At 58.1% G+C, this 25118-nt stretch overlaps 1 protein-coding gene across 1 annotated transcript in view; it reads right to left on the bottom strand.

The window, feature by feature from the left end:
* The window catches only part of TMEM132D (transmembrane protein 132D), a 360724-nt gene that overhangs the window by 137040 nt on the left and 198566 nt on the right, over nucleotides 1-25118 (bottom strand). The window contains exon 16 of the mRNA XM_039879485.1: nucleotides 10620-10766. Within this exon, the coding sequence (XP_039735419.1) occupies nucleotides 10620-10766 (147 nt within the window). The remainder of the gene's footprint in view (nucleotides 1-10619; nucleotides 10767-25118) is intronic.

The raw sequence follows: 25118 nt of genomic DNA, 5'->3' as shown, positions 1-25118 counted from the left end.
GGGCAGGACCTGAGATGTGGGTTGAGAACGGACCTAAAAGCTGCGTTAGTCCAGTGGCCCGAGAGGTGAGGGGGTGTTTCGCTGGGAGACTGGACGGTAGAAAGAAAGAAAGAGCAGGACGAGGACCCAGGAGAGACACAGGGACGGCCCAGCTCCCCGCGCGCCACGTGACTGGACCCGGCTCAGGTCGCGTCCTTCCTCTGGCTCCTTCGCCTGCCCCTCGGGTCTTCACGGCCACCTGGAAAGTGGGGCCGCGCAGGGGCGTGAGGCCTCCTGCAGCGAGCGACGCAGGAGCGGAAAGCAGCGCCGAGCGACGGGGAGCTGGCGGCCAGGCGGCCACGCTCGTGCCGGAGGTGGAAGGCGCAGCTCACGAAGGCGAGAGCGAGCAGGCCTCCGGGACGGGCAGGCCGGGAGCCAGGAAGGGGCCTCGCCGACTGCCCAGGGTTCCAGGACGTCGGCGTCGCTATGTCGCGTGACAGATAACACACCGGAGCAGGAAGACAAAGGAACGCGCTCGAGGCCGCAGAGCCGACCGGCCGTGCGCTGCGACCAGAGCCAGCCCCGAGCCAGCCCCGCGCCAGCCCCGAGCCAGCCCCGCCCCGAGCCAGCCCCACGCACCGTCAGCCCCCAGCGCCTTTCGGCAGAAGGGGCGGGACAGGAGAGAAATGAGCGAACCGAGGTGAGGAGGGGTCCGTCTGGAGCGGGGTCGCTGCGGGAGCCGAATGAGAGACACTTAGAGACACGGAGACAGACGGAGGAGGCCGAGCAGAAAAACAGAGCGAGGGACGTGGGAGGAAACACAAGAGGGTGCTTGGTTTGTACCCCCAACTGGACGGGAGCTTTAAACACCGAAATGGTCTCCCAGGCTAAAAAAAAATGCATGACAACGCGTTGTAACTTCCAGATTCGCAGGACGGAGATAATAGGCTGCTCGGGACAGGATTTCACGGCTGCCCTTGGGACATGGTAATAAAGAATTCTTTTGTCCAGCTAATGATTTCAAGTTGATTATAAACAGGACTTGGAGAGTGGGGGGAGGTCAAGGCAATGGACAGTTAGCCCACTGGATCCCAAGCCTCGACCGCGTGTGTCCGTGCTGCTCACCGTGTTCCCGAGAAGGGAGCTCTTGGCAGCCAGAGAGCTGGGCTCCATCGCCTGGCTCAGAGAAGCCAGCCCGGGAACCCTCGGGGCCCACGACGGACCCCAGAGACCTCGAGCTGACCAACACGTGAAATTCTTGTTTTAAGGAATCGGGTTTGGGGGACGCACAAAGGGGCACCGCGTCCAGCCAGCATCTGTTCTCACCACAGCGGATCGGACCGTTTTGGACGACGGCCCTGGACGAACACGGCGCCGCCTGGGCCCCGACTCTGGCTCCTCCCCCGGCCGCGGAGCAGGCACAGCCCCTGATGAGCCGCCGCGTGAGCTTGGTCGAGTTGCTTAACGTCCCTTAGCCCCATTTCTCTGAGTTTAAAACGGGGGCATTCGTGGCATCTACGTCCCCGGATTAATTTAAACTCAGCTTTACTGACACAGTGCAGGTCGATGGCTCGGCATAACCCCCAGCAGAGAGAAAGCTAGCGACAAGCCACAACACGTCACTATGAACAACGCTTCCGTTCCTATCACATTCTGCCTGCCTAGCCCGAGTAAGTGACAAGGACTGACGCGTCCCCGTTTGAAAGCTGGCCTGGCGGGTGTCGCACGGCTCGGCCGGGCAGACTTTCTCTTCTCCCGTGACAATTTATTGAGCCTCCGCTAATCCCTCCCCCTCACGGCGGCGGTTCTGAGTCCTCCGCTTCCTACAAACACAGGCGCCGGTGATGCTCAGCTGTCGGCTCGCTCACCTGCCAGACGTTTGGTAAATACGTTCCCGAGGTACTTCCGCGGGGGGCACGAGGCCGGCCCCCGGCCACGATGGACTGCGGGCAGGCCCCCAAGTCTACTCCGCTTGCTCTCCCTTCTTCCCGCGCCTGGAGTGCCCGCCCCCTCTCTCCCTCGCACTCGTGCAGGAAACTCCTATTCATCCTTCAACACCCGGCCTCCGCACCGCTGTCTCGGACGTCCGCTCAGACACAGCCCGGCACGATCCGCGAGGACCCCCCGAGGGCCCGCGGGGCTGCCGTGCGCCACGTGATCATCTGTACCTGCCCCTCACGTCGGACTTGCAGCCCTTGAGAGCAGGAGCTGTCCCCAGTGTTTCTTTTTTTTTTGATCGTCCATGAAACACTGTTATCTTCTTAAACGGATCCCCAGGCCTCCGAGCAACAGGTGATCTGCCCGCAGCACTTGTCCCGTCGGGCTCAGCCCCGCGGGCCAGCCGGGGTCACAGGGGTCTGGAGGATGCTCAGTGCCATCCTCTTGGGGGATGGAGACAAGAATCCACACTGGTAAACGGCCTCCAAAACTGACTTTCCCAGAGAACGCTCTTGCCCCCCCGAGACGGCTAAGGCCGCTTAGGGGGCGCGCAGAAATCGATGCCCTGTATCTACAGTGAACACACTTCAAACACATACGTGACTGCAAATGCTAATGACGCTCAGCAAACAAACGTTCTTCTCGATTCTGCCCGACGTGCATGTGGAAAAGTGTGAACACAGACACGATGAGGAGAAGACACATGTGCGCGTAGACAGCGAGGAAGACACGGGCGCGTTCTCCCCTGCGGGGCTCCCAGTGATGCTTGTCACGTCTGGAAGGAAAGACGCGACGGGCCACGCATACGTGTGTGCGCACACGCGCGCATGCACACACGCGTGCACACACGCTCACGCACATGCACAGTCACCGAAGCTTCACGTTCACAAACCTACAGGACACGCAGGGCAGCCCGCGGCTTCCTCGGCAGCGCGCTGCGTGTCCCGGAGGACGTCTGCGCCGCTGCAGACACGCCGGCAGCTCCAGCGAGCGACGGCTTTTATCTGTGCGTGAAGCCGTGGGCCTGGTCGGTGGGGCTCTGTGACGTCGCGCAGTGAGCCGGGGACCACCGCGCCGGACCGTGTTCCTGGAGCGTTTCGATGGCGAGCGGCAGAACAGCCTCGCTGCTGCTACCGGTGACCGTTCGGGCCGTTCGGGTCGCAGCCGCGGCGGCGAAGGCCGTGCTGTCCTGGGACCACAGCGCCCGGGACCCCGCGAGGGCACAGGCCATTTCCGCGGGGAGGGGCGGCGGGCACACACCACTGTCACCCACGGGAAGTGCGTGCTCGACGATTTAATTCTAAGGCGGCACTCGGCTCGGAGACGAGATTCCATACCACGTACGCGGAGTCATAAAGGAAAGCTCCGCCGGGGTAAACTGAGGCAACCCTCACAGTCCCCGTGTCGTGCGACTGGACGAGCGTCGGGAACGCCAACGGGCCGGCCCGGGGCACGATGAGACGGAGAGCCGGGCTCACGGCCCGGTGCCCACACCGCCACGCGCCTGCACCACCGCGGCCCCGTCCCCGGCTGCGTTTTCCCGCTGCAAAGCACAAGACGCTTCCGTCCGCGGGGCCCCACCCGGGCGGCCTCAGCACCCCCAGCGGCAGCCTCGGGGCCTGAGTCCCACGGCGGAAGCTGCAGCCGCGTCTCGGCCCCTCTGTGGTGACGCGAGCTCAGTAACTGTCTCAGAAGGGACCCGTTCCTGCTGGCCTCCTTCCATGTTTATTTTATTTTATTTTTTTTAACGCCTACGGCACCCGGGCTTCCTAGGTGGTCTCCCGTCCGAGCACTGACCAGACCCGACCCTGCGTAGCCAGCCCGGGGTTGACGCCCGTCAGTAACCGGGTCGGGCGTTCCTCGTAAATGCGGCATGAGAGTCTACGATGTGAACGGGCCACCTTTTAAAACCCATCCCCCTCTTGGTGGACATTTTGTGTTGTTTTCGACTGTCAGCGATCGAAAAAATGCAGCAGTGGACAATCCATGGCCGAGCTTTTCTCTGGAGCTGACATGCCGAGGAATGGAACACGGGGTCACGGAGACGCACGACTTAAATTTCACCAGCCGGATGCCGACAAACGTCTCCTCGAGGCGAACCAACCGTTCACCAGCCCTGCAGCAGCGTGTGAGGGCTCCGTGTTCTCTCTCGTTCTCAGAAAAATATTTTATTAGTTGCCTCTATTTCTTTTTTGTTTTTGGCCAATCTGATTAGGAGAAATAATATCTAGCAGGATTGGAAACAATATCTCAGCCTATCATATCCCTAATGCGGAAGTTATTAAAACAAACGTGAATGGAAATGCTTCTGACAGATTGTCAGTTCGAACGCAATGAGAAAACTCTGCTCACGCCCGATACGGGCCCCGCGGACGGCCAACGGAATTCATCTCATGCTTTGGGAACTTTTCGTCTAGACTAAGGAAATAAAACATCATCTTTCATGACCTAGGAGGACCTGGGTATGCGGGCTGCACGTACTACACGTACAGTCATTTTAGCAATTTAAAAATAATTACTAGATGGTGTTCTTTGAACGCTGCTCTCGATTATCTCGACGCGCGTCCGCTGACACGGGGGGCTCCGGGTGGTCTTCGCAGCAGTCCGGTGGCGGCCGACATCATCACGCCGATGGGACAGACGAGGATGCTTCGCCCGTGGTCCCCTCTCCCGTGAAACGCCAGCACGAAACGAGGAACGAGCGCTCGATTTCCCGAACCCACGCAGACGGTCGTGACGGTCGCGATCCACGTGCGGTGACGAGATGGGTGCCGGGAGCGGCAGAGCCGCAAAAGCTCCCGGTCGCCAGACACGTCGCCCCCGGAGCGCGGTGCCGGGGGCTCGGGTCCGTCAGACTTAGGTATCGGAAGACTGTCATTGTCTCGCCAGAGACAGACCGCTGGAAATATCTCCAATCGAATTATTACACTCGGCTTAAAAAAAAAAAGAATCTCAGGATCTTTGTTTTCTGTCGCCGGTTCTGTCATCTGGCTACGGTCGAGCCGCGGTGAAGTGCCATCGTTAAAATTCTGCTTCCTACAGCAAAACGGAACGTTTTTAAACATCCTATCATGTCTCTGTCACAAGTAAGTTTTGCCCAAAATGAAAAGATCTTTCTGGCTTCAGATCTGGGCGACCGGCAGACAGGCAAAGCATCCCGAACGGGCAGCCTTCCACTCAGCGGTGACGAGGCAAACAACCAGGTCTCTGTCACATAACGATTTCCACAGTCACTGCCTGTCACAACTTGTTTTTTTTTCCCTTTTCCATGTCTTCTCCTGATTCACGAATGATCCATGTTTACTGGGGGATTTTCAGAAATACATACCGAGCCCACGGAAGGCAAACGCAAAGGGCAAGAGTATTGCCATCTGCGCAGAGGCAACGTCCACGCCCTGAGTGACGCTCTCGCAATGCCACTCGATTTGTTTATAAACGGAATTGGGATTGTCTGGTGATCTCTTCTGTAATCTCCTGATTTTTGAAACAGATTTACTACGACATGATGCACACGCTGTACGAGCCATCATTCAAAGTGTGCCATTCCGTGTGTTTTCAGTTTGTTCACCGGACTGTAAAACTGTCGCTGCTATTTAATTTTGAAATACTTTTATGACCCCGCGAAGCCCGTGTGCGTTAGCAGCCACCCTGCCACGCTCCTCCGCCGGGGCCCACGCGCGCTCTGAGGATTTGCGTCCTCCGGATGTTCACAGCAATGGAACCGTGCAATGCGTGCTTGTCTGGCCTGGTCGAGTTTATCTGGCGCCGGTTCTCAGACTCCTCCATGTTGGAGCACATGTCCCTTCTCTCCTCTTAGTGGCCGAATAATATTCCACTGAATGGAGGCACCAAACGTTTACCGATGTGTCTCTGGCCGTCACGACCAGCGCTGCCGGGCGTCTGCGTCGACGTGTGCTCGCGATTCTCTTGGGCACGTAGCTCGCAGGGCCGGACCTTACGGCATCTCTAGGTAACCGCGTCATTGTCCCTTGATTGGTTTTCAGAGATTTCTCTTTCTTTTCATTTCTTTCTCGTTCCCTCCTCTGAAGTCTCTCTCTTCGTTCCAACGTTTCCGCTCAGCAACACTGAGCTCATCTTCCACAGCAGCCAGTCCGACGGCCTCGTGCTGTGCCCCTGCTCGCCGCCTTCGTGACCTCAGGGAACATTCTCTCCTCACCGACGTCACCTACCTTTCATGACACAACGCTGACTTGGCGCCTGAGAGCACCGATCGGGGTTTAAAACCATCTCCAGTTCGTACAGGAAACGCCGCCCGTGGCTCTGATCTGCAGTTTTCTCCCCAAACTCCTTACGGCGACACGTTCATGCGTCCATGGGTTTCTGCCTGTCTGGGCAGCCTGCTCCGAAGGCGTTCGCCTCCCCCGGCGACTCTCTCTGGCTGGTTCCGCGTGTCCACGCCCATCTGGCCACGACCTGCTGCCCCGTGAGAGACGGCCCTGACTCTTTTCATGCCTGGGTCTCCACTCACAGTCCAGGCCCTTGTTTTTTGATGCACGTTTGAGACGGGTGACCCTGGCACCCGCTCACCCCAGCTCAGTCTGCAGCTTAGCAGGCACTTCTGTATCTTTCGGGTGCACGACGACTTTCCTATCGCGCTGCCAGCCCCGCTCCACGTCGCTGGACACTTCTGTGGGGACCCGGTAGAAGGGAGGAGACTGTTAGGGGCCATGCTCTTCCCATCATCCTACTGGAAATCCCGCGACATTTTACTCTTTATAAATTGCCGAGAGAGAGGTTTCTGGTGGCTTAGCCCACCTAGTCTGCTCCTCTATCTTTGGGGTAGAAAACTGTAATAAATGATGTTTTCCATTGTACTCTGAAGCCTGTTCTGGTCACGTGATTAAGTTTTGACCAGTGAGAGGCGAGAGAGAATTGGGGTGTGGCATGAATTTCCGAGAAAGTTGCTTAAAGTGAGTTGATTCAGCTGAGAAGACCCTTTTCTATCACTTTTCTTTGGCCTGCGATGCGGGTGCAATGACTGGCGCTCCGCAGCCATCTTATTCTATGAGGACGAGAGCCACGAATCAGCATGGCGATGAAGGAAGACAGGTGCCCGGGACCCTGAGGTGACTGGAGAGTTGCACACCAGCCACGACACCTACATCCGGGCTTCCTTCGTGTGTGAGAGAAATAAACCTTCCGGCTTACTTAAGTCCCTTTTATTTGCATTAAAAATGAACCAAACCCTACCCTAACAAATATAGTATGAGATATATTTATTGATGCCAGTATATTCTAACCTCGAACCTACATGTATGATTTTAATATCTGGTTACATTTGAAATATCAGTTATCCTTTATTTATGTCAGCTCATGTCATTACTTAAATAGATTTGTTTTAAAATTAAGCACATTACGTACAATAAGTGGAAAATCAGTAATGTATGACATAGATGATGATCATGAAAAAAAGACGAAATTCTAGCTAGTACTCTTGCCACCCTCCAAACTATTAGCGAAAGACAAAGGCTTTAAAGAAATCTGAGCTAAAGAGATGAAATTGTCTCCAATCCGAACTGAAAAGCATGTACGTTTCCACCGTTCAACTTTGACTACGGGCTCATTTTTATATACCAAATTCATTTAAATGGCAACCGTGGTAAATGCTGGAAAATACTCATCTATACAGCAAAGGGGAAATAAATAAAAACGTGCGGCTTTTGTTACACGTTTATCTGCGGTTCCACAGTGCTGCAGTGAGCAAGGTTCTGAAAAGCCAAATGGGATTTGAGGGACAGAGCCTCATTGGTTATTCCGCTGCTGATCCTGATACGTTTCGCGGTGCTGAGTCAAAAAACAGATCTGAGAGCTGTGATGACATTTATATGCTAATACCGCAGGGTGCCCCAACCCGAGCTCTTCCGCGAAGGAAGGCTGCGTTCCTACTGACATAGGAGATCAGCAGTCGCTTCTGTTGAGTTCATCACCAGCACGAACGTGTCCCTTAATCCATAAAATCACACCTGTCACGGCAACTTAACTTCATTAACGCAACTCCGTGATCCTCGGTGCATTTTCGGCACTACAAACTCCCCGACTCTCAAGCGAATTCAGACGCCGTCTTTCATTCCGATGATCGGATTCTGGCTTTTAAGTCTAACTGAAAAACCGTCAAAGGGAGTAGGAGGAATTTCTAAAGCAAGTCGGCTTCCGAAGCAAAAGCTACTAACACTGCAACATTCGCCCCGAAATATGTTTCCCAGTCACCTTTAAGACGCAGAGCGGGCGCTCCACACGCCCACTGGCCGGCCTGAGGACGGAGCGCGATTTCAGTTAATTCCGTAGAGACAGAAGTGGGAGGGAGCATCGTGGAGGGCGCGGGATGGACATGTGATGAACACGTCTGTTTTAATTCCACGGTTGATTAAAGCGTTCGCGGTAAAAAGCAGCTCACCTCCGGCCTTCCTTCTCTGCAGCCCCCCGGCTGCCCCGGCCGCAGCCACCGTCCCTCTGCTCAAAACAACAGCTGCTCTGGGTCTCCCCCAAATGGGGCTTCAGTGTAGACGCCATTACGCTCCCCACTTTTATGAACGGGTGTACTGGAGGCTGTGTACGCGGCCTTACAGATGGGCATCATAATACACACGGTGCAGAGTCTAAGCCCAGGACGTCGCTAATCCGGTGTTTGCGGGGAGCCCAGCGTGCACCAAGCGTGGCTGTCGGGGCTGCAGACGGGGCAGGCGGGCCCTGGCGAAGGGGCCCCTGCTCCACAGCCTCCTCCGCGGTCAAAGCCCCCCACCGCAGGGAGAGAGGGCGACGGACCCCGAAAAGACAGAGCGAGCTCCACGTCAACACGTGTGCACGCACGAGACACGCGGGGCGAAGCGCGTGCACACGCACATTTCCAAACGCCTCTGTCCTGTGTGCACACGTTCTGCGCACGCGTACTACATACACACATGCATGTGTTACACATGCAGACACAGCAGACCCTATACGTGTGTGTGCACATAATATGCCACACGTGCACATACCACATTGGACATACTATGGATAACATACTATGGGTGTCTGTGTGTATCTGTGTGTGTCTGTGTGTCTGTGTGTGCGAGTGTCTGTGTGTGCATGTGTATGAGTGTGTGTGTGTCTGTGTCTGTGTGTCAGTGCCTGTGTGTGTGTCTGTGAATGTTTGTGTGTCTGTGTTTCCATCATCAGGACCCACAGTCGGTAACAGAAAGTCAACTTCAGGATCAACAAAGGGACACAGCATGTTCTGAAGGAACAGCCGGGAGCTCCGTTCCGCGTGTCTGTCCCTTCCAGGTGACTCGGATGCGGAGCAGGAAGACGCGGCAGCACCCCAGGTCTGCACGTTTCGTCATGTCCTTGGACACCGAGTTTCTGCTCCATTTAAGGGGCGCGAGGCTCCTGGGACATGCCTGCGGTATCTGGTGCATGAAAAGGCAGCTTGCACCCCGATAGGGGAGCTCCCCTCACTCCTCTGGGCCCCAGGGGACGAATGGATTCTTGGCCAGAAATTCAAAGCAGAAATAAAAGTCATGCAAGTTCTCACGGCTCAAATCCCATTCCATGGCACAGACAGTTCATAGATGACACCACGACCCCTTCAGGTGACAGTGACCCACAGAGCAGACGGCAAGGAAGGGGAGCAAGAACACCAACGCACCTCCCCCCAGCTTCTCCGCGCCCTCTGGAGGAGAACGGCACACGTCCGTATGGATCGATTGATCGATCGATTGATCCATCCCTCCATCCATCCATCCATCCATCCATCATCGTCTCATCTATGCAGCCGGCAAACTAAACCTTCACCGCGGGGGCGGCGTGTCCCCGGCTCTGGGTGTGGCCCGAGGCCATCGTCACCCGGGCAGCGCCCTGTTCCCCGCACGCACCGACGGCCGAGCTCGGTCACCTTTCCTCTCTTCCCTCATTTGCCCTACGAGCTGATCTTCAAGAAAATCTCCTGAAACGGCGTCCCAAAGGCGAAGCCGCACACCAGGGCCTGAGAACGCAGAGCCCAAGTCCGGGCGGGGGTGCCGGGGGCGGGGAGCACAGGAGGGGCCTGAGGCCACTCACCCCCAAGTCGGCATCAAAGAGCCTTAAAAACTACCCAAAACGAAGTGCGCTAGCTGCCAGCTGAGTGCCACGACCTCGTCGTCAGGACAGATCGCGAGCTGTGACGCCTGAAGCCTGGCGTCAGAAGCGACGTGTGGCACACCTGGGAGGCGCCCCTTTTAGTTTCCATTTCCGGTGATGCACAGAGCACAGAACAACCCAAACAAAGCCGGCATCTTCCGGAGCTGCCCACGCGGCCTTGGGAAGCTGTGGTCCCCACTCTGCTCCGCCCGGCTGTGGGCCCGCGTCTCTAACCTGGCGGGTGTGGACACAGCTCCGGTGGCCTCCGGTCACACGCCCTGTGCGTGACCCTGCACGGCAAGCGCGGGGGGCACACCCGTGTGCCAGGGGCACGCGCACGCGGGCTTGACCCTCGCCTGCTTCCGGTCCGCCCAGCGCCGGGGACTAGAGAGCCACGAGGAAAAGCGCCCCCTCCGGGGAGAAGGCATCCGTGAGGGGCCGTCCCTGGGGGCGCCCCAGGCTGCCGCGGCGTCTGGGTGCTACCCGGAGCGCCCGCATCACACCGCCGGGAAAGCGGGGGGCAGCGAATGCGGGGCGACGGGGCCCGAGCCGCGCGCGTGGACACCGCGCGGGCGGAGGGGACTCACCTGCCTTCCAAGCCCGCCGACTTCCTCTGACACGCGATGACGGCCGGTGTGTACTTGCCGGCGCGGTCCGAGCTGTCCCTGACCTCCCAGACGGAGGGGCTGCTGGCCCGGACCCCGACGATGCGCAGGCCTTTCTTCAGCTTGGCCCTGTTGGAGACAGACAGGAAGCGCACTCTGAGGCGGCTCCGGGGACCCCGTGCCCAATGCTTCTGGGGACGCGGAGCCTTAACCGCACGGGGCCGCCTGGCGGGGGCGGGGGTGGGGGTGGGGGGAGCGCGTGTCTGACGGAAGCTGGTCGCACGTCTGCGGCCGCCTCGCAGCCGTCTGTCCTGTGCCGCCGCCGCCCTCGCCTGTGGCAGAGCAGCCAGGGACTAGGGATGGCGCGCGATCCGCAGCGTCGGTGGCACGAACAGAGAGACGCTGTGCGAGGGGATGACTTCGCTTTTGTCTTTTTTTAATGAACGACCTGAAAAGCCTTAGACCGTTAAAACTGAACAGGAAGAGGAGATGGGTTAGAAGCGCAGACGTGAATCAGCGACGGTTCACACCCAACGCCCCCTCCACGCCGGGCGAGGCGGGGCCTTCGCGCACACGGTCTCATGTCCTTAGCGGGGTCCCGCATTCTAGCCGGGGCGGCCGCAGCCAGGCAGGTGGTGGTGGGGGGACGGCCTGCAGGGACTCAGAGGGGCCAGGACGCGAACAGACCCGCCGACGTCACCACCAGCACCTGCCGATGGCAGCACACATCACCACACCAGCGCTGGACGTCACCACACTCCCACGCGGGCCCCACGAAGCCAGCCGTGGTTTGACCTTCACAGACCAGCGGAGAATCCGGGGACCCCACAGCCGTGCGCGGGGACCCGGGGTTGAAACAGCTCTGACCCCAACACAGGTGGACATGCTCTGCACCCTCCCCCACATCACACCGGACCCTCTGGTGGCAGAGCCACTTAGTGGGACCCTGCTCATCCTCTGCCGCTCCGCAGGTCAGGGCGTCTCGTGAGATTCACCATCTACTCAGACTCAGACAGACAGATGCACGGACGCCAGACGCGTTTATTATCTCCATCCTCCTCCCGCCTTTCCCCTTCCCTCATTCACCCATGGAGGGGACAGACGACACGCCCTGGGCTCTTCCCCGAGGTACCACTGACTTCGCTCCCTGCCGAGAAGCTGGGCGAGGGAGGAGGGTGCACAGCAGAACTGGCCTCGCGTGGCCCTATTTTTCCCTGCGAATTCACGAGTGAAACACACGCGGAGCAGAACATACGTGTTAGGGGGACAGTGTGATAACTGGCAAGCGGCCAGCCGCACGCGCAGACCCGTCCGCCCGACACAGTCCTGCCCCCGCGCCGTGTGCTCCGCCTGGCCCCTCGGGGGAGCATGAGGGGTCTGCAGCAAGAACCTGGGGACGGCGGGCAGTTCGGTGGGCGACAGGACAGAAGGCGAAGCCGAGAGCGGCAGCCTGAGTTCCCTCCCCCGATCCGAGAGGGTCGAACCTGCACGAACACAGAACACAGCGGGAGGGCCCGAGTCTCCATCCCCCAAACCGTGTGCACATAGACACACACACATGCATGCGCACTCACACATGCATGTGTGCACATGCATGTGAGCACACAGACACATGCACACACACACACCCACACACACATGCATGTACATACAGACACACACATGTGCATTTACACACGTGTGTGTACATGCACATGTGCACATACACACATGCACTCGTATGTGCGCTGTGTTCATGCATGAACACACAAACACATGCATGTCTATGTATGCTTGCATGCACACACCTGCATGTACACACAGCCACACACATACGCACACATGCACTCACACAGACACATGTGCACACATGTGCTCTCATGTACACGCATGCACGCACATAAACACATACGTGTGCGTGTATATGCGTGTAGGCACGCACATGGATGCACACGCGTGTGTGTGCGTGTTCCGAGCACGGCGCTCAGTCGCATGGCGGAAGCCGTGGGCCGGGCCCAGGCCTGTGGTGCGCGATGGCTACTTCGCCTGCCCCAGCATCTCTACCCTGTCACAGGGCTGCAATGCGCTCGCGAGGGCTGCGGGTCTAGGTGACGACCTCCCTCTCGGGTAACTGGCGGGAACCAGCATCTCCCACTGGCTGCGAGTCTGACTAACCCCTGTGGGCGAAGTGAAGCCTTCTCGAATTTTCTCCCTGCTCCTCACTTGTGCTCTCTCCTTAACTGTGGCAGAAAACAAAGCACACTCTGTCCTCGTAGACGCGGGACGGCTGTTCCCGCAGCCTGCGACCGCTCCCTGCTTCTAACTTCTAAGTGACCGGCAACGGGGTACAACGCCACCCGTTCTCAGCAAGCCACACGCCGGAAGCATGGAACACGGCACTCACTGTAAGAGCCGCGTCCAGCCTCCCCCACGTCTTGGCCCCGCCCTGACCAACAGTGATATTAATGGGCTTGTTTACAATGTCATTAGCAGTTCTTCGTGATCACGTCCCACTTGTCCCCACCTGTGACACTGGGTCACCACCTGTCACTGGGACATGCTTGACTAAGTCTCTGCCATGGCTTTGAGACCATCTGAACACGCGCGGTTAGAACCAGCTTGCTGCCAAAGGAAGGCCCAGGTGGGCGCCTTCTGCCACAGGCCTGACGCCTCCTGCCACAGGGCCAACGCCGTTTCTATCGTGACTGCGGCCAGAAAAATGCTTTTCAGCATTCGACCTTAATGCAGGCATATTTATGAATCGCTCCAGGCACCTGCCTCTCCTTCTCCCAGTTTCTGAGGAGGGTCCGAAGGCCAGTCTCTCCTGGGGGCACAAGTGGACAGCAGACACGCGTCGACTAGAGACCGGACAGAGGAACAGTGCACCGGCTGGAACCAGGCCAGCTGAGCAAATGAGGAGCCGCTGTCAGAAGCCCGGGGGCGGGGACCCCGCCCCGCCCCACCCCGCCCCATTTATGTGTAAGTGACGGAGGCAGGTGGCATACGATGCCGCCTCTGCTGGCTTGTTCCCAGATGCAGGCGGCACACACTTTTCAGGTCCCGCCTGTCTGCAGGCACTATCCGCGGTGCTGAAATGCAAATGAGCAGAACACATACCTGCTTCCTATTGTCACAGAGCTGACATCCTAGAGAGAGAGATGGACACACACGCGCACGTGCACGCACGCACGCACACACGTACCACGTTGATGCACGGCAGCGGGAACAGTGCAGCCAGTGCGGGGGTGGCTATCTCGCAAAGCATTAGTTTGTTGCCCACAAACCTGCCAACTGCAAAGCCACTAACCCCGTGTGCGGGCAGAGGGAACCACACACACACCGGGTGACCCCTAAACTCGACTGCACTTTGTCTGGTGTGGGATGGGGAGGACGAGTCTCCTGGTTCCCCCTAAAACAGCTGGGCCACCACCTACCGTCCAGGAAGCTGTGCGAATGTCCCACAGCTCATGTGTGACTATGTGCGTGGCTTCTCGGGGTCCTTATCACCCCACGCAAACCGGCCGCGCTCCCCGAGAACCGAAGACTGATGTCAACGGCATCCCCCAACACAGCTTCCCGGTGAGGCCGGCCGAGCGACAGGGGTGGCAGACAGGGCAGGAGACACTACCCGAGCCCATCACATGCTAGGCAGACGGGGTCAATTATCTGCCTCATTGATGCCAAAGCGATAACTGGCCTCGCTGTGCGCTGCCCACGTGACCCCGGTCAGACCAGGGGCCCCCGTATTCTTCACGTGCTGCTGCATCTCCTGTCGTGCTGGCATCAGATCAATCAACAGATATGCAGGACATCCTGGTCCTTGTTGGACATAACGAACACCACCAGACACAGCTCGCCGAGCCCTTAGCACGCTCGCTGTCTGGCAGAAAATGAAATTTTATTGCTATTAGTAGTAGTACAATTTTCCTTGCATGTCGGACTATCTGGAATCGATTTCCACCCTCTTCCATCTCATCCACACAATCATCACTAACCAAAGCTTCTAAAGAAGCAGAACAAAATGAGAAAAATAAAACGAGATGAAACAATTCTTGCATCTAGCGGGAGACAGAAGACGCAGACTCAAAGCTCACGCTGGTCTCAGGCCACCCGGAACTTGCGATGGCGGCCGTCAGCCGAGCGAGCAGGACGGGCGCGTGCAGAGAGGCAGATCGGGGGACTTGCCCAGGGGCCACTCTCGTCCCTGGTCCCCGGCACCACGACATGCGTGGTCGGGACCCGGAGTCCGGGGCGGAACTGCATTTTACCGACTAATTCCATGGCCGCAGGCAGCGGAACCGACGGCTGTCTCCCCAGCCTTCGCGGCCACCAGCATTCTCCAGGAACTGCTCAAAAACACATCTTTAATTAAGGAAAACATTCTAAATCAAACCTGAATGACGGTGAACAAATGTTTTCAGGGACGTCTTTCGGGGGGTCATTAATTTTTCATTAACCTTTTTTTTTTCTTCACTAAAAAAATGTAAATACTCAGACGGTACAAATGGGAGACATGGAAAGTCTCTCTCTCTGCGACTTCGCTCCCCGAACGGCTGCCCAGGTCAGCGCGCATATTCTGGGAGCCTGACACACTTCGAGACGCGGGTGCAAACACGCCAGCGGCAACACGGCACGCGCACGTTCGCAGCGGTGACCCCTCAGAGGGATGTGTGCGCCCGCGTTCGGAGACCCGGTACGTTCCCCGTTCACAGCGCCCAGCTGCGCCACGGCATAGGTGCCTGGACCCAGCCTGACGGACAGGCGCCCATCTGCCGGACGAGCGGGCGGTTCCGATCCTCCCGCCTGCCACCGGCCCTGAGCGTCCACACGCGCAGCCGTGCGCACACGTGGGCGCAGGGCCCCCGCACACACCGCGGAACCAGGAGCCGCCGAACTAGAAAGGAGCCCGCCCTGCATTTCGACAGATCTCGCTAAGCTGCCGTTCAGAGATGCTGCCAATTTGCACGTCTACCGAAGGTGTCTTAATGATCGTGCCTTTTCCTGCCTTTCTGATCCCTGTGGATCTGATATGTACAAAGAGTATTTCATCGCGCCGGAGGGTAGTGATTTCTTGTTTCATATACTCGCATTTGAAGAACCTTCTTCATTAAATGCCTGTTCACATCCTTTGTCCGTTTTTCTCTTGTTTTGTTGGTCTCGTTGTTATTGTTTATTAGAAAACAGATTTGTAAGGAAATTAATCCCTCGACCGTCTGGAATTTATTTTGGTGAGAGTGTGTGGAAGAGAGATCCAGCTTTCCTGTCCCCCATGTGGGTTTTATTAGCACCATTTATTAAATGACTCACCCAGTGCCCGCTGGTTTAAAATGCCATTTTTAATACGTACTAAACTCGTCTGCTTTTCAGGCTTATTTCTGGCCCCTCCGCTTACTTTTATTGACCTGTCTGCCTCCTCGTGAGCCGGAGCCCACGTGTTTTAGACACAGTAGCTTGTGACATGTTTACTATCCGGGGGGGCCATTTGCTTTTATTGAGGTTATCTTGATGTCTATTTCAACAAGAATCATTTCTGCTGACACATTTTTAAAGACAGCTTTTCGGTTTGCAGGGAAAAAATGTGCCGCTGAACGGAGCCGGACGCGTGACGTGCACCAGGCCTGCAGTCACCAGCTCCCCACTGGTCACCCACGGAGCCGGTTCCCCACTGACCGCCTTTTAGAGTGTGTTTTTCTCATTTTGATTTGGGTTTTTCTTTTCATTCTTACTTTTTTACCGTGATAAGAACAGTTACGATGAGCTCTGTTCTCCAGGCTCTAAGTGCCCAGCACGGTGCTGTGCTGACCACGTCTGCAAAGATCGAATTTCCAGCCGAAGCCCGGGTCACAGGTCCTGGGGGGCAGGGGTTTCGAGGGGACGGGATTCAGCCCACGGCCCATTTCCGTGGGTTCCCTGCAAACTCTAGTGGGCAGCCTTTCCTGATCCGATTTCCACCCGGACATGATGACCATGAAACATCCTGCACGATCTTCTCTGACCAGAAAGTGACGGGACAGCGTGCGGTGAGAGGCTTGTGAGCGAGTCTTTGCTTAAAACGTTGATGCTGAGATACCACTTTAAAAAAATTAATAAACCTTGTTTTTCAGAGAAGTTTTAGGTTCACGGCAGCACTGAGCAGAGTGTGCACGGTGTTCCCGTTACCTCCTGTCCCCCCAACACCCCACAGCGTGATGGATGAACCGACCAGCCTCCGCTCACGGGGACAGGGGAACGGCAGGGAGGGGGGCAGGATGGCCCCAGAGCCCTCTGACCCCACGAAGCCGGGCTTCCGAATCGACTGTCCTGCTGAGGACGAAGAACATCCCATTTGGGAAATCGGAGCTCGAATACGGACGCTTTTTCTTCTTCCTCTGACTCCTGGGCAGACGTCTGGACGATGCTAGCTCCGCACCCTCATGGACCGGCGTGCCCGAGGCCGCTCTGACGCCCCCGCCGAAGTCTGACGGGTGTCACTCCAGCTCACTTCGTTTTGGCCAAAGCATGTCACGTGACTGTGTCTAGCTTCAAGGGCGGCGTGAGGCTCCCCGTGACATCTGCCATCCCCACCCGCGACGGCCTTGAACTGACTAAGAAGAAACTCGTTTACGCAGAGACGCAGAGGGGAAACACACGAACGTATTCTAAAAAACGATCGCCTTTCTCAGTCGCAAATGCAAAAGGCGATGGTTGAGAGCGGCCACGGAGGCCGGGGTCCCTCGCATCGCTGCGTGGACCGGGACACAGGGAGGAGACGGGAGCCTCGGGCTCTTACTCGGCCTCCGTCCCTCCTCCCTCTGCTGGGCGGGGACGGGGGATGTTCGCTCAGCCCTGGTTGTGGGAGCGACAGGCCCACCTGGCAGCCGCCGGAAAGGTCTGTCCTTTGGGCAGGTCAGAGACGCTTCTCCGGATTCTGTGACACTGGATGAGAAGGGACACATCCCGATCTTGACAAAACTCATGATTCCGTGCGGAGACGTTCGCCTGTATTTTTATATTAAAAACTCCTAATGGAGAAACTTGCGGGCGCTGTAGCCAGGGGAGCGGGGGAGGGGCCTCTGCCCCTGGTGTCACCGCTGCGAGGTGGGGTTCACCGGGGGAGGGCGGGCCCCGTGCGCGTCCCCCGACCGCCATGGACACTGCTCTTCGCGGCTGCTGTCCCTCTGCTGCTTGACGGACGCGGCGGCCTCGTGGCCGGTGCCTCGCGGTCAGCTGCCACATGGACGCCGTGTGGCGCCGCTCAGCAGCCGCGGGCTGCTGCGGAGCTGCCCTGTCGGCCGCCAGCTGCCCCATGGCCTGTGACACTTTAAGGAACGACTTCGCAGCCGCTGCCAGTTTGCAGGGACGACACCGGCTGAAAGCTAAGTGCTCCGCTGGTTCCCGCACACGGAGGACCGGGCAGCAGCCGGACAGGCCGGGGGACAGCAGCGCACGCTGTCACGGCGGATTCGCGTCCCCATTCAGCTCTCCCTCTGCCACCTCCGTCCGCTCAGTGTTTTCAGCAAACCCGGCGGACGGCTTTTCCACAGACGACCGAAAAGGCCTCCGCGTCCCCCGCCCCGCACACCCGCCCTGCAGCGAGAGTGCCCCTCCCAGCGGGGGTGGGGGAACGCCACGCGCCGGGCGTCGGGACGCAAAAGGGGACCATAGTCGGGCACCGTCTCCACGTGACTCTTGCCTGTGGAGCTCTGAGCCACCGTGCAGAAGACGAAGCCACCGTATTTCCCGTAAGGAAGCCCCACCGCGAATGAGGCCACGTGTGAGAGCTCTGGGGACACGCGCTGAGGTTCCAGGCGAGAGCCACTGTGCACCATCAGACACACGTGGAGCGAGAAGTCAGAGGATTCTGGCCATCCGTGGTCTCGTCACCTCCTCCCTGAAGCCCTCCTGGCTGAGCCGCAACCGCGATGGCTCAGAGACATCTACGCCACATACGCGTCCCCCCCATGCCTGACCCCCAGAATCCAGGGACGGAATGAAAAGGCTGCTGGTCAGAGCGTGAAGTTTGGGGGGCTTCGTCATGCGGAAGAGCGGCATGTCTGCGTGAAACCGGACGGCCATCGCCTGCCCGTGCTCGGCCCCCAGCGGGCTGGGCTCCACTCGGCAAGGAGGGTCCCCTCGGAAGTCACGGATGCCAGCCATGCGCTGAAATTTTGTCTGACATAGTTGTAGTACATTTCGATACTATGAACCGATGCTTTAAAATTAACACATTTCCTTTTTAAAAATCCAGATTTCTGGCTTGTCTTAAAACATAATACTAACTTGACTTGTGTGTCCTAACAGCACCCATCAGCTGAGGCTGCCACCTTTCAACAGGACACGTGTCTCGTCTTCACTGTGCCCTGGTCCCCACCATCCCCTCGCACACCCCCAAACACAAGCATCTTTCTCATGCCCCATCTGAGCTAATCCACTCGATTTTGTCGCCTGCCCCTGGAGGCAACCGAGGTCAGCGACCCTTGGAATTCAGAAAGGGTCCGAGGCCGCTACCGCAGCAGAAACCACAGGTCCCGGCCCCTGATGATGGAACAGAGAGCCCGCGTCCTCTGGTGTTCTGGCTGGAGTGATGGACGTGTCACCGGTCAGATGGCAGTGACACACAGGGCGGAAACGGGGAAGCCTCCTCCCGCGGCAAGTCCTCACTCAGCCCCGCGAGGCTCCCTCCCGCCCGACGCTCCCTCCCACGGGGCCGGAAGAGCACGCCTGCTGGGCCCGCGCGGACACGAAGGAGCCGCGTCCAGGTGCGAGCACCCCGAGGAGACGAGCGGGGTGAGTCCAGGAGCACGGGGATGAGCGCCAAGCCGACCGCGGAAACGTGCGGAGATCGGCAACGGAGGCCGAGCTCGCGACGGGAGTAACACTGTGTGCGTCTCTCCTGTGTTAAAGCCCAGCTATCCCTCCGTGTATCTACCTGTCTGTCACCATCATCATCGGTCTGTCATTTCCGTCATCCATCCATCCATCCATCCATCATCCATCCATCATTTATCAACTATCTATTCCATCATCTATCTATCATCATCCATCCATCATCCATCATCCATCATCCATCATCCATCATCCATCTATCTATCTATCTGTCTGTCTGTCTGTCTGTCTGTCTCTGTCACCCACCGCCATCATCTCCGGTGACCGGCCGTTTCCCAAGCGCTGAGCGTCCGCCGGCTCCCCCTGCTCTCCCCTGGGCGCCCCGCGTGCCGTGTGCGCGGCGTCTGGAGGGACAGCGCAGCTGGTCCACGTGTGGCCTCTCCCCATCGTGGGCACATCGTGGGGAAGGCTCAGGATGTAGCCCACGCTGTGACCCAGGGCCACTGCTGTCCCCATGCCCGCAGGCCACGCGTCAGACGCTTTCAGTGGTGGATGGAAAACGTTCCACAACGGACAGGGAGGGGACAAGTGCAGGACGAAGGCCTGGCCTGTGAGGCTCGCCGGCGTCCATGGCACGAGAGCTGTCACCACGACCGCATCTGAGCTCCCGGTGTGACCCCGCTGGACGTGACCTGGGGAGAGACACGTGCTGTCGGCGTCCCGACTCCAGCCCCCCTGGCCCTCATCTTTCTTCGGTCCCCGAATTCATCGGTCTGGAAAGCTGTGTCTCATGGGAGCTTCGCCATCGCCAAAGCCCTGGGCGCTCTCTTTACATGTGGCCACGACCATGGACGCCACGCGGACTCTGCCCAGAGGGTCCCCGACCCCAGCTGCATCAGAGTGCGGGCAGACGCCGTGAGAGGGGACACGTCCCATCTCCACAGATCGGACCTGCCCGAAGGTCAGAGCCGCCTCCACGGCCACTCGCCAAGCCACCTCCTCCCTTCCACACGTCGCTGGTCGCCCTTCGGTCAAGACCGTGCAGCTGCTGCCACTGAAACGCCAGGCTGCTCCTGCTCCCTCTCCTCCTCGGGTGCCACAGAGTTCCCGCCCCTCCCCCCACGGCCCTGTGTCCACACGGCCCCGCACGGCAGTGGTTTTGTCATTGAAACGGCCGGGCTTACGGTTCACATCCCACGAGCTTATGACCCCCCGGGGGCCGTGTGGGCAGCGGGTCGCGGGCTTACTCTGGTTCTGAGGTGTCCACCCTCTGAGGTGGACGCTCTGCAGCTGTCCAGTCCACCCGCCCACCATTGGCCTTGTACCAAAGACGGAGGAAAACGGGCAGCTTCTGTCTCGGCCACCACTTGGCACTGGGATCAGCCTGGGGCTGAGAGGGGCCTCTGAGACCCTGCTAGGTCCCCGCGTCCCCTCGCGCCCCTCCCTATGGCGGGGACACTTCCCATGTCCTCTCTGGGAAGGGAGTGGGGCTCCACCTCCCACAGCTGCTGCAGCGAGGAGCAGAGGTGGCCACGGCGGCGGTGAACGCGTGCAGGAAAGACCTCAAATGCCACTGTGATGGCGTGCCGTCTTTTTAAAGCAGTGAACGGAAATAATTTTGCAACTGTACTTGGACCTTTTTTGACAACCGATGGACCCATAACCTAGTCGCCTTATCTGCACAGATAATGAAAATGCAGAGGACCACAAGGTGGCCCCCAGTCACATGACTCTATTTAAATTTAACGTAGTTAAGATAAAAATAAACTCGGTTCCTCGGTGGCATAGCCACATTTCGAGACCTTGACAGCTACGTGCAGATAGGGCTCCCACGGTGGACAGCACAGGTAGAGAATATACCCATCACCACAGGAATTTTCACTGGACAGCAATGCTCTCGGATAATTTTTACACAACTATGCATCCCCAGGCACACTCTAAAGCTGACATTTAAAACTTTCCCTCCTAAGCTGCAAAGGTTGAATTTTTTGGTATATTGTACCTATTGACATTTTTAAAATTAAACTGTTATATCATTCTTCTAAAAGTATTCCCTAGAAACTAAATACCATGGTGATTTGACGCCCTCCATTACTCGTCTTAAAAAGCACACACAGACGACTTCTTCTTTACCAGGCTGAGTTTTATGTTTATTTACTTTTTCACTTTTAGCTTGCATACCCATTTTATTTTTCACAGAATGTGTTCTATTTTTGTGTCCGAAAGTCTTTTCTTGATCACTGTCATGTTTCTCTGCAACAAAAATACGTATATGAATTCAAATTTAGTTTTCCCTGCGTCCGTAAGTCTCTAAGTGTTTTTTATTTCTAAACTGAGATTCATTACAATGTCATCCAGTACACATGCAAATATATACACAGATAGAAAACTTTTAAAAAATAATTATTTAACATAGAAAAGTGAGGGATTATCGGGGCTGCACTGACGAATCGCAGGAATGGGGTTTATAGTCTATCATATGCTTAAGTGGGAAACACCCCTGATGGTGCCCGCCCTATGATGACAGGTTATCCTTCTGCTCTCACCTGGGGCTCCAGGCGAACAGGTGGGCATTCGGGCCGGCGGAACCCACATTACGATGGTGCCCCCACCACACGGTGGCCCACGACTCCCCAGCCAGAGAGAGGCAGAGCACGCACGCCCCCGCCTTTCACACGTGCTTCTGCGTGGAACTGTGGCGTGTCACACGGCCACGGCTAATCCTATGGGACCGGGGACGCGAATCCTCCCGTAGGGTCACGCACAGACAGGAAAGGATGGAGCGACTCCAGAACGTTCCACGTAGGAAGCATCTGAGACCTTATCAAGCTGTGGTGGGGCCAGGAAGCCCGTCGCGGTTCCTTCCGCTGCCTGCTGAAGTGGTGGCTTGGCCGTCGACTCCCCGTGACGGCCCCGTGACCCCACCGGGGGCGGGGGAGGGGAGCAACGCCATCCCTCCCGCTTTGCAGACTCCACGCCCGAGCCGCCCGGGAAAGGGGGCCTGGCGCGGGGCTGCGGTTCCTGCGTGGGCTGCAGAAAGGGCGGTTGAGCGTGGTGCCGGGGTGGCAGGTGTCCCCCCGGGCAGAGCGCGTGCCAGCGCGTCACCGGAGGCGTGTCCGTCGTGGCGAGGCTGAGGCAGGGTCGGCATCGGTGCGTCGCACACACTTCACTTCAGTTTTAGACAAAGTCCCGAGAAACACTGAACTGAGAGCACTCTGTGATGGCGACGTCGCCCCGGAGTTTTAATGCCTTAAATGACAAAAGAAATCGTACCGTGGTCCACCATCGAGACGGATGGCTAAAGGTCTGACCGTTCGATCAGGTTCTCCCGCTTTGTCGAAAGCGAAGAATTAGAAATTACGCAGCTTGCGAAAGGATTGCTTACCCGGTCATCCGGGTGATCTGCCTTCTCAAAGACACCGAGGTTTCCAGGGCGCCTAGCGGGTCGTCGGCCCGTAAGCTTTTACACTAAGGACGATCCATCTCCGTACGGTCCGAGCTGGGTGAGCAGGGCAGGTGCAAGGGGAGGGCGTGACCTTGGATGCTTTCCCAGGCACATCGATTCCAGGAAGGACAAGAGAGAGGCACGTGGAGAACTCGGCCAAAGAGTCTCTGGAAACGGTTTACGTCCACGTGCTCCTTGGAAGGCTTTGCCCAGCTCCAGGCAGACACGGGACCCAGTTTGAAGATCTTTACAACTCGAAAATGCCTTCGCGAGTCCAGGGGGCCCGAGCTCCGGTGAATCACAGCACCGCCCGCCGACGCACGGCGGGGCACAGCAGAGTCACGGCTGCGTCCTCTGCACGTAACGGCTTATACATCGGAGCGGTGGCTGGGATAGTGCGCGGGGCAGACGGGGAGTCTGCTAGGTTCTCCTACCATCGGAGGTCGCCATTTAATCCAGAATTCTTCTTCCCGGGGGAGGTATCACCGAGCGGTAGAAATGAGCAGTAAAGGCAGAGCCAGCAAGCACGTGGCTACGTGACGGCGGGTAGAGCTGACCGCCACGAAGGCTGCGGCATTAGGAGACCGGACGGGGGTCGGGGGACTCGGGGAAAGCCACTCTCAGATGATCTGGGATGTCAAAGAGCCGGTAGGAAAAGACGCAGAAGCCACACCGCTCTTTGGGCCAGTAACTTGACGATTCTGCTCCCACTGGACTGGAAGCAGGTCCGACGCAGGATAAACTCTCCCCGAGCCGTGAGCGCCCCCACCAGCGACAGAGAGGGCGCTGGTGTCTCCAGACGCCCCTCGGCGTGGACTCGGCGCCACGAAGCTCGGAGCTTCTTCACGTCGTGCTAATAGTTCCGCTGATCCCAGATCCACAGCAGACCAGGACGGGGTCCCTGCGACGCCGCCGGAGTTAGGATAATTCACGGAGCGCGGCCTGGCACAACATACGCTACTTAAAGCTGCATGATGCACCCGCAGACTCTCATTAAGGGCTCTACGAGACCGAAACCAGCTAATGTCACATGTCACCATGAAAGCAGATTTACATTCAATCTGTTTATCTCTGGGTTCTCGGCCCAATTAACAGTCCAGAAAGAAAAGCCTTCTGTCCAGTCACCGAGACAAACCTCTCTCAAACTGAGGTATGAGAGGTATAACCCTCAGGGGGCCTGAGCGCTGCGGTTAATCCCCAGAAGGGCCGAGAACGGGACTCCGCTGCTGACGGCTCGTGCCATGAGTCAGAACGGGCATCCTGGACGCCAGCCGCTCGAAGGGGAGGGAGGTGACAAGTTCCTACGTAAATTAATTCACAGCATGAGTGGTTTTCTCTCCGCGAACAGAAATGCCACTTCGTGTTGAATCTATACACCGCTTGAAAAATGTTTTGCTGCGAAACATGGACACTGTGAACAGAGCACACTGTACACTGGTTCATTCACAGAACTCACGGGCGACTCTGGCGTCGACGGACCAAGGTTCTTCCAGCCCGAGGACCCGGCACGTGCCAGCCGCGGACCACGGGCTCTCGGACCTGCATCCTCACGTGGGAAATCGTAAGAGCGAGCTCGGTCCACCTGCAGTGACCCCGAGGCTCGGCCGAGCTCGTGCGTGTGCGAGACCCGAACCACGGCAACCCCGCCGTCCCCAGAGCACCCCAAAGTCCCCTTCCACCGGCTGCCCCTCGGCCTAGAACACTCTCCCCTCTCGTCGCCTGGACAAATCCCACGCGCCCGTGATCGGTTCACAGAAAGCCCCCCGCCAGGCCGTGTCTGATCCGCCCTCCTTCCTCCCGGCCGGATGCCCTTCCCCCGCACCCCGACGCACTCTGGGGGGCCTTCGCTGCGGCAGTGCCGGGGACACGCCATCAGGGTGCGATCCGTCACGGTAAACGCACGCTGTCGCCTGGGCGCTCTGTGCCAGGCGCCCCCAGCCTGCGGCCGGGCCTCGTGCGTCGCCGTGCCGAGGCAGCGCGCTGGAGCATCGCGTGGACTCATTCCCTTTAGAGGGCGCTTCGCTTTATCCCAGATACTAATCTGGGGTGCCGACGTTACGCGCGGAGAGCAGCGGCAAGCTGCGACGCCCCGCCGCGCCACGCCCGCCCGCTCCGCTGCTCTGCCCGTGTTGACGACCCTCGAGGCCCGTGCGAGGGCCATGGCGACATCGCTCGCCCCTTTTCCGGAACGCGCTGTGCGTTTCGGAGCCTCGGTGCTCTGGGGTTCGCGCGTGCGCGGAACTGTGCGGCGG

The sequence above is a fragment of the Pteropus medius genome, unplaced genomic scaffold (assembly GCF_902729225.1).
Source record: "Pteropus medius unplaced genomic scaffold, Ma_sr-lr_union100, whole genome shotgun sequence".
NCBI classification, from domain to species: Eukaryota; Metazoa; Chordata; class Mammalia; order Chiroptera; family Pteropodidae; genus Pteropus; species Pteropus medius.
Note: the sequence above shows the minus strand (reverse complement) of the source record. Positions and strands in the feature narration are given on the sequence as shown.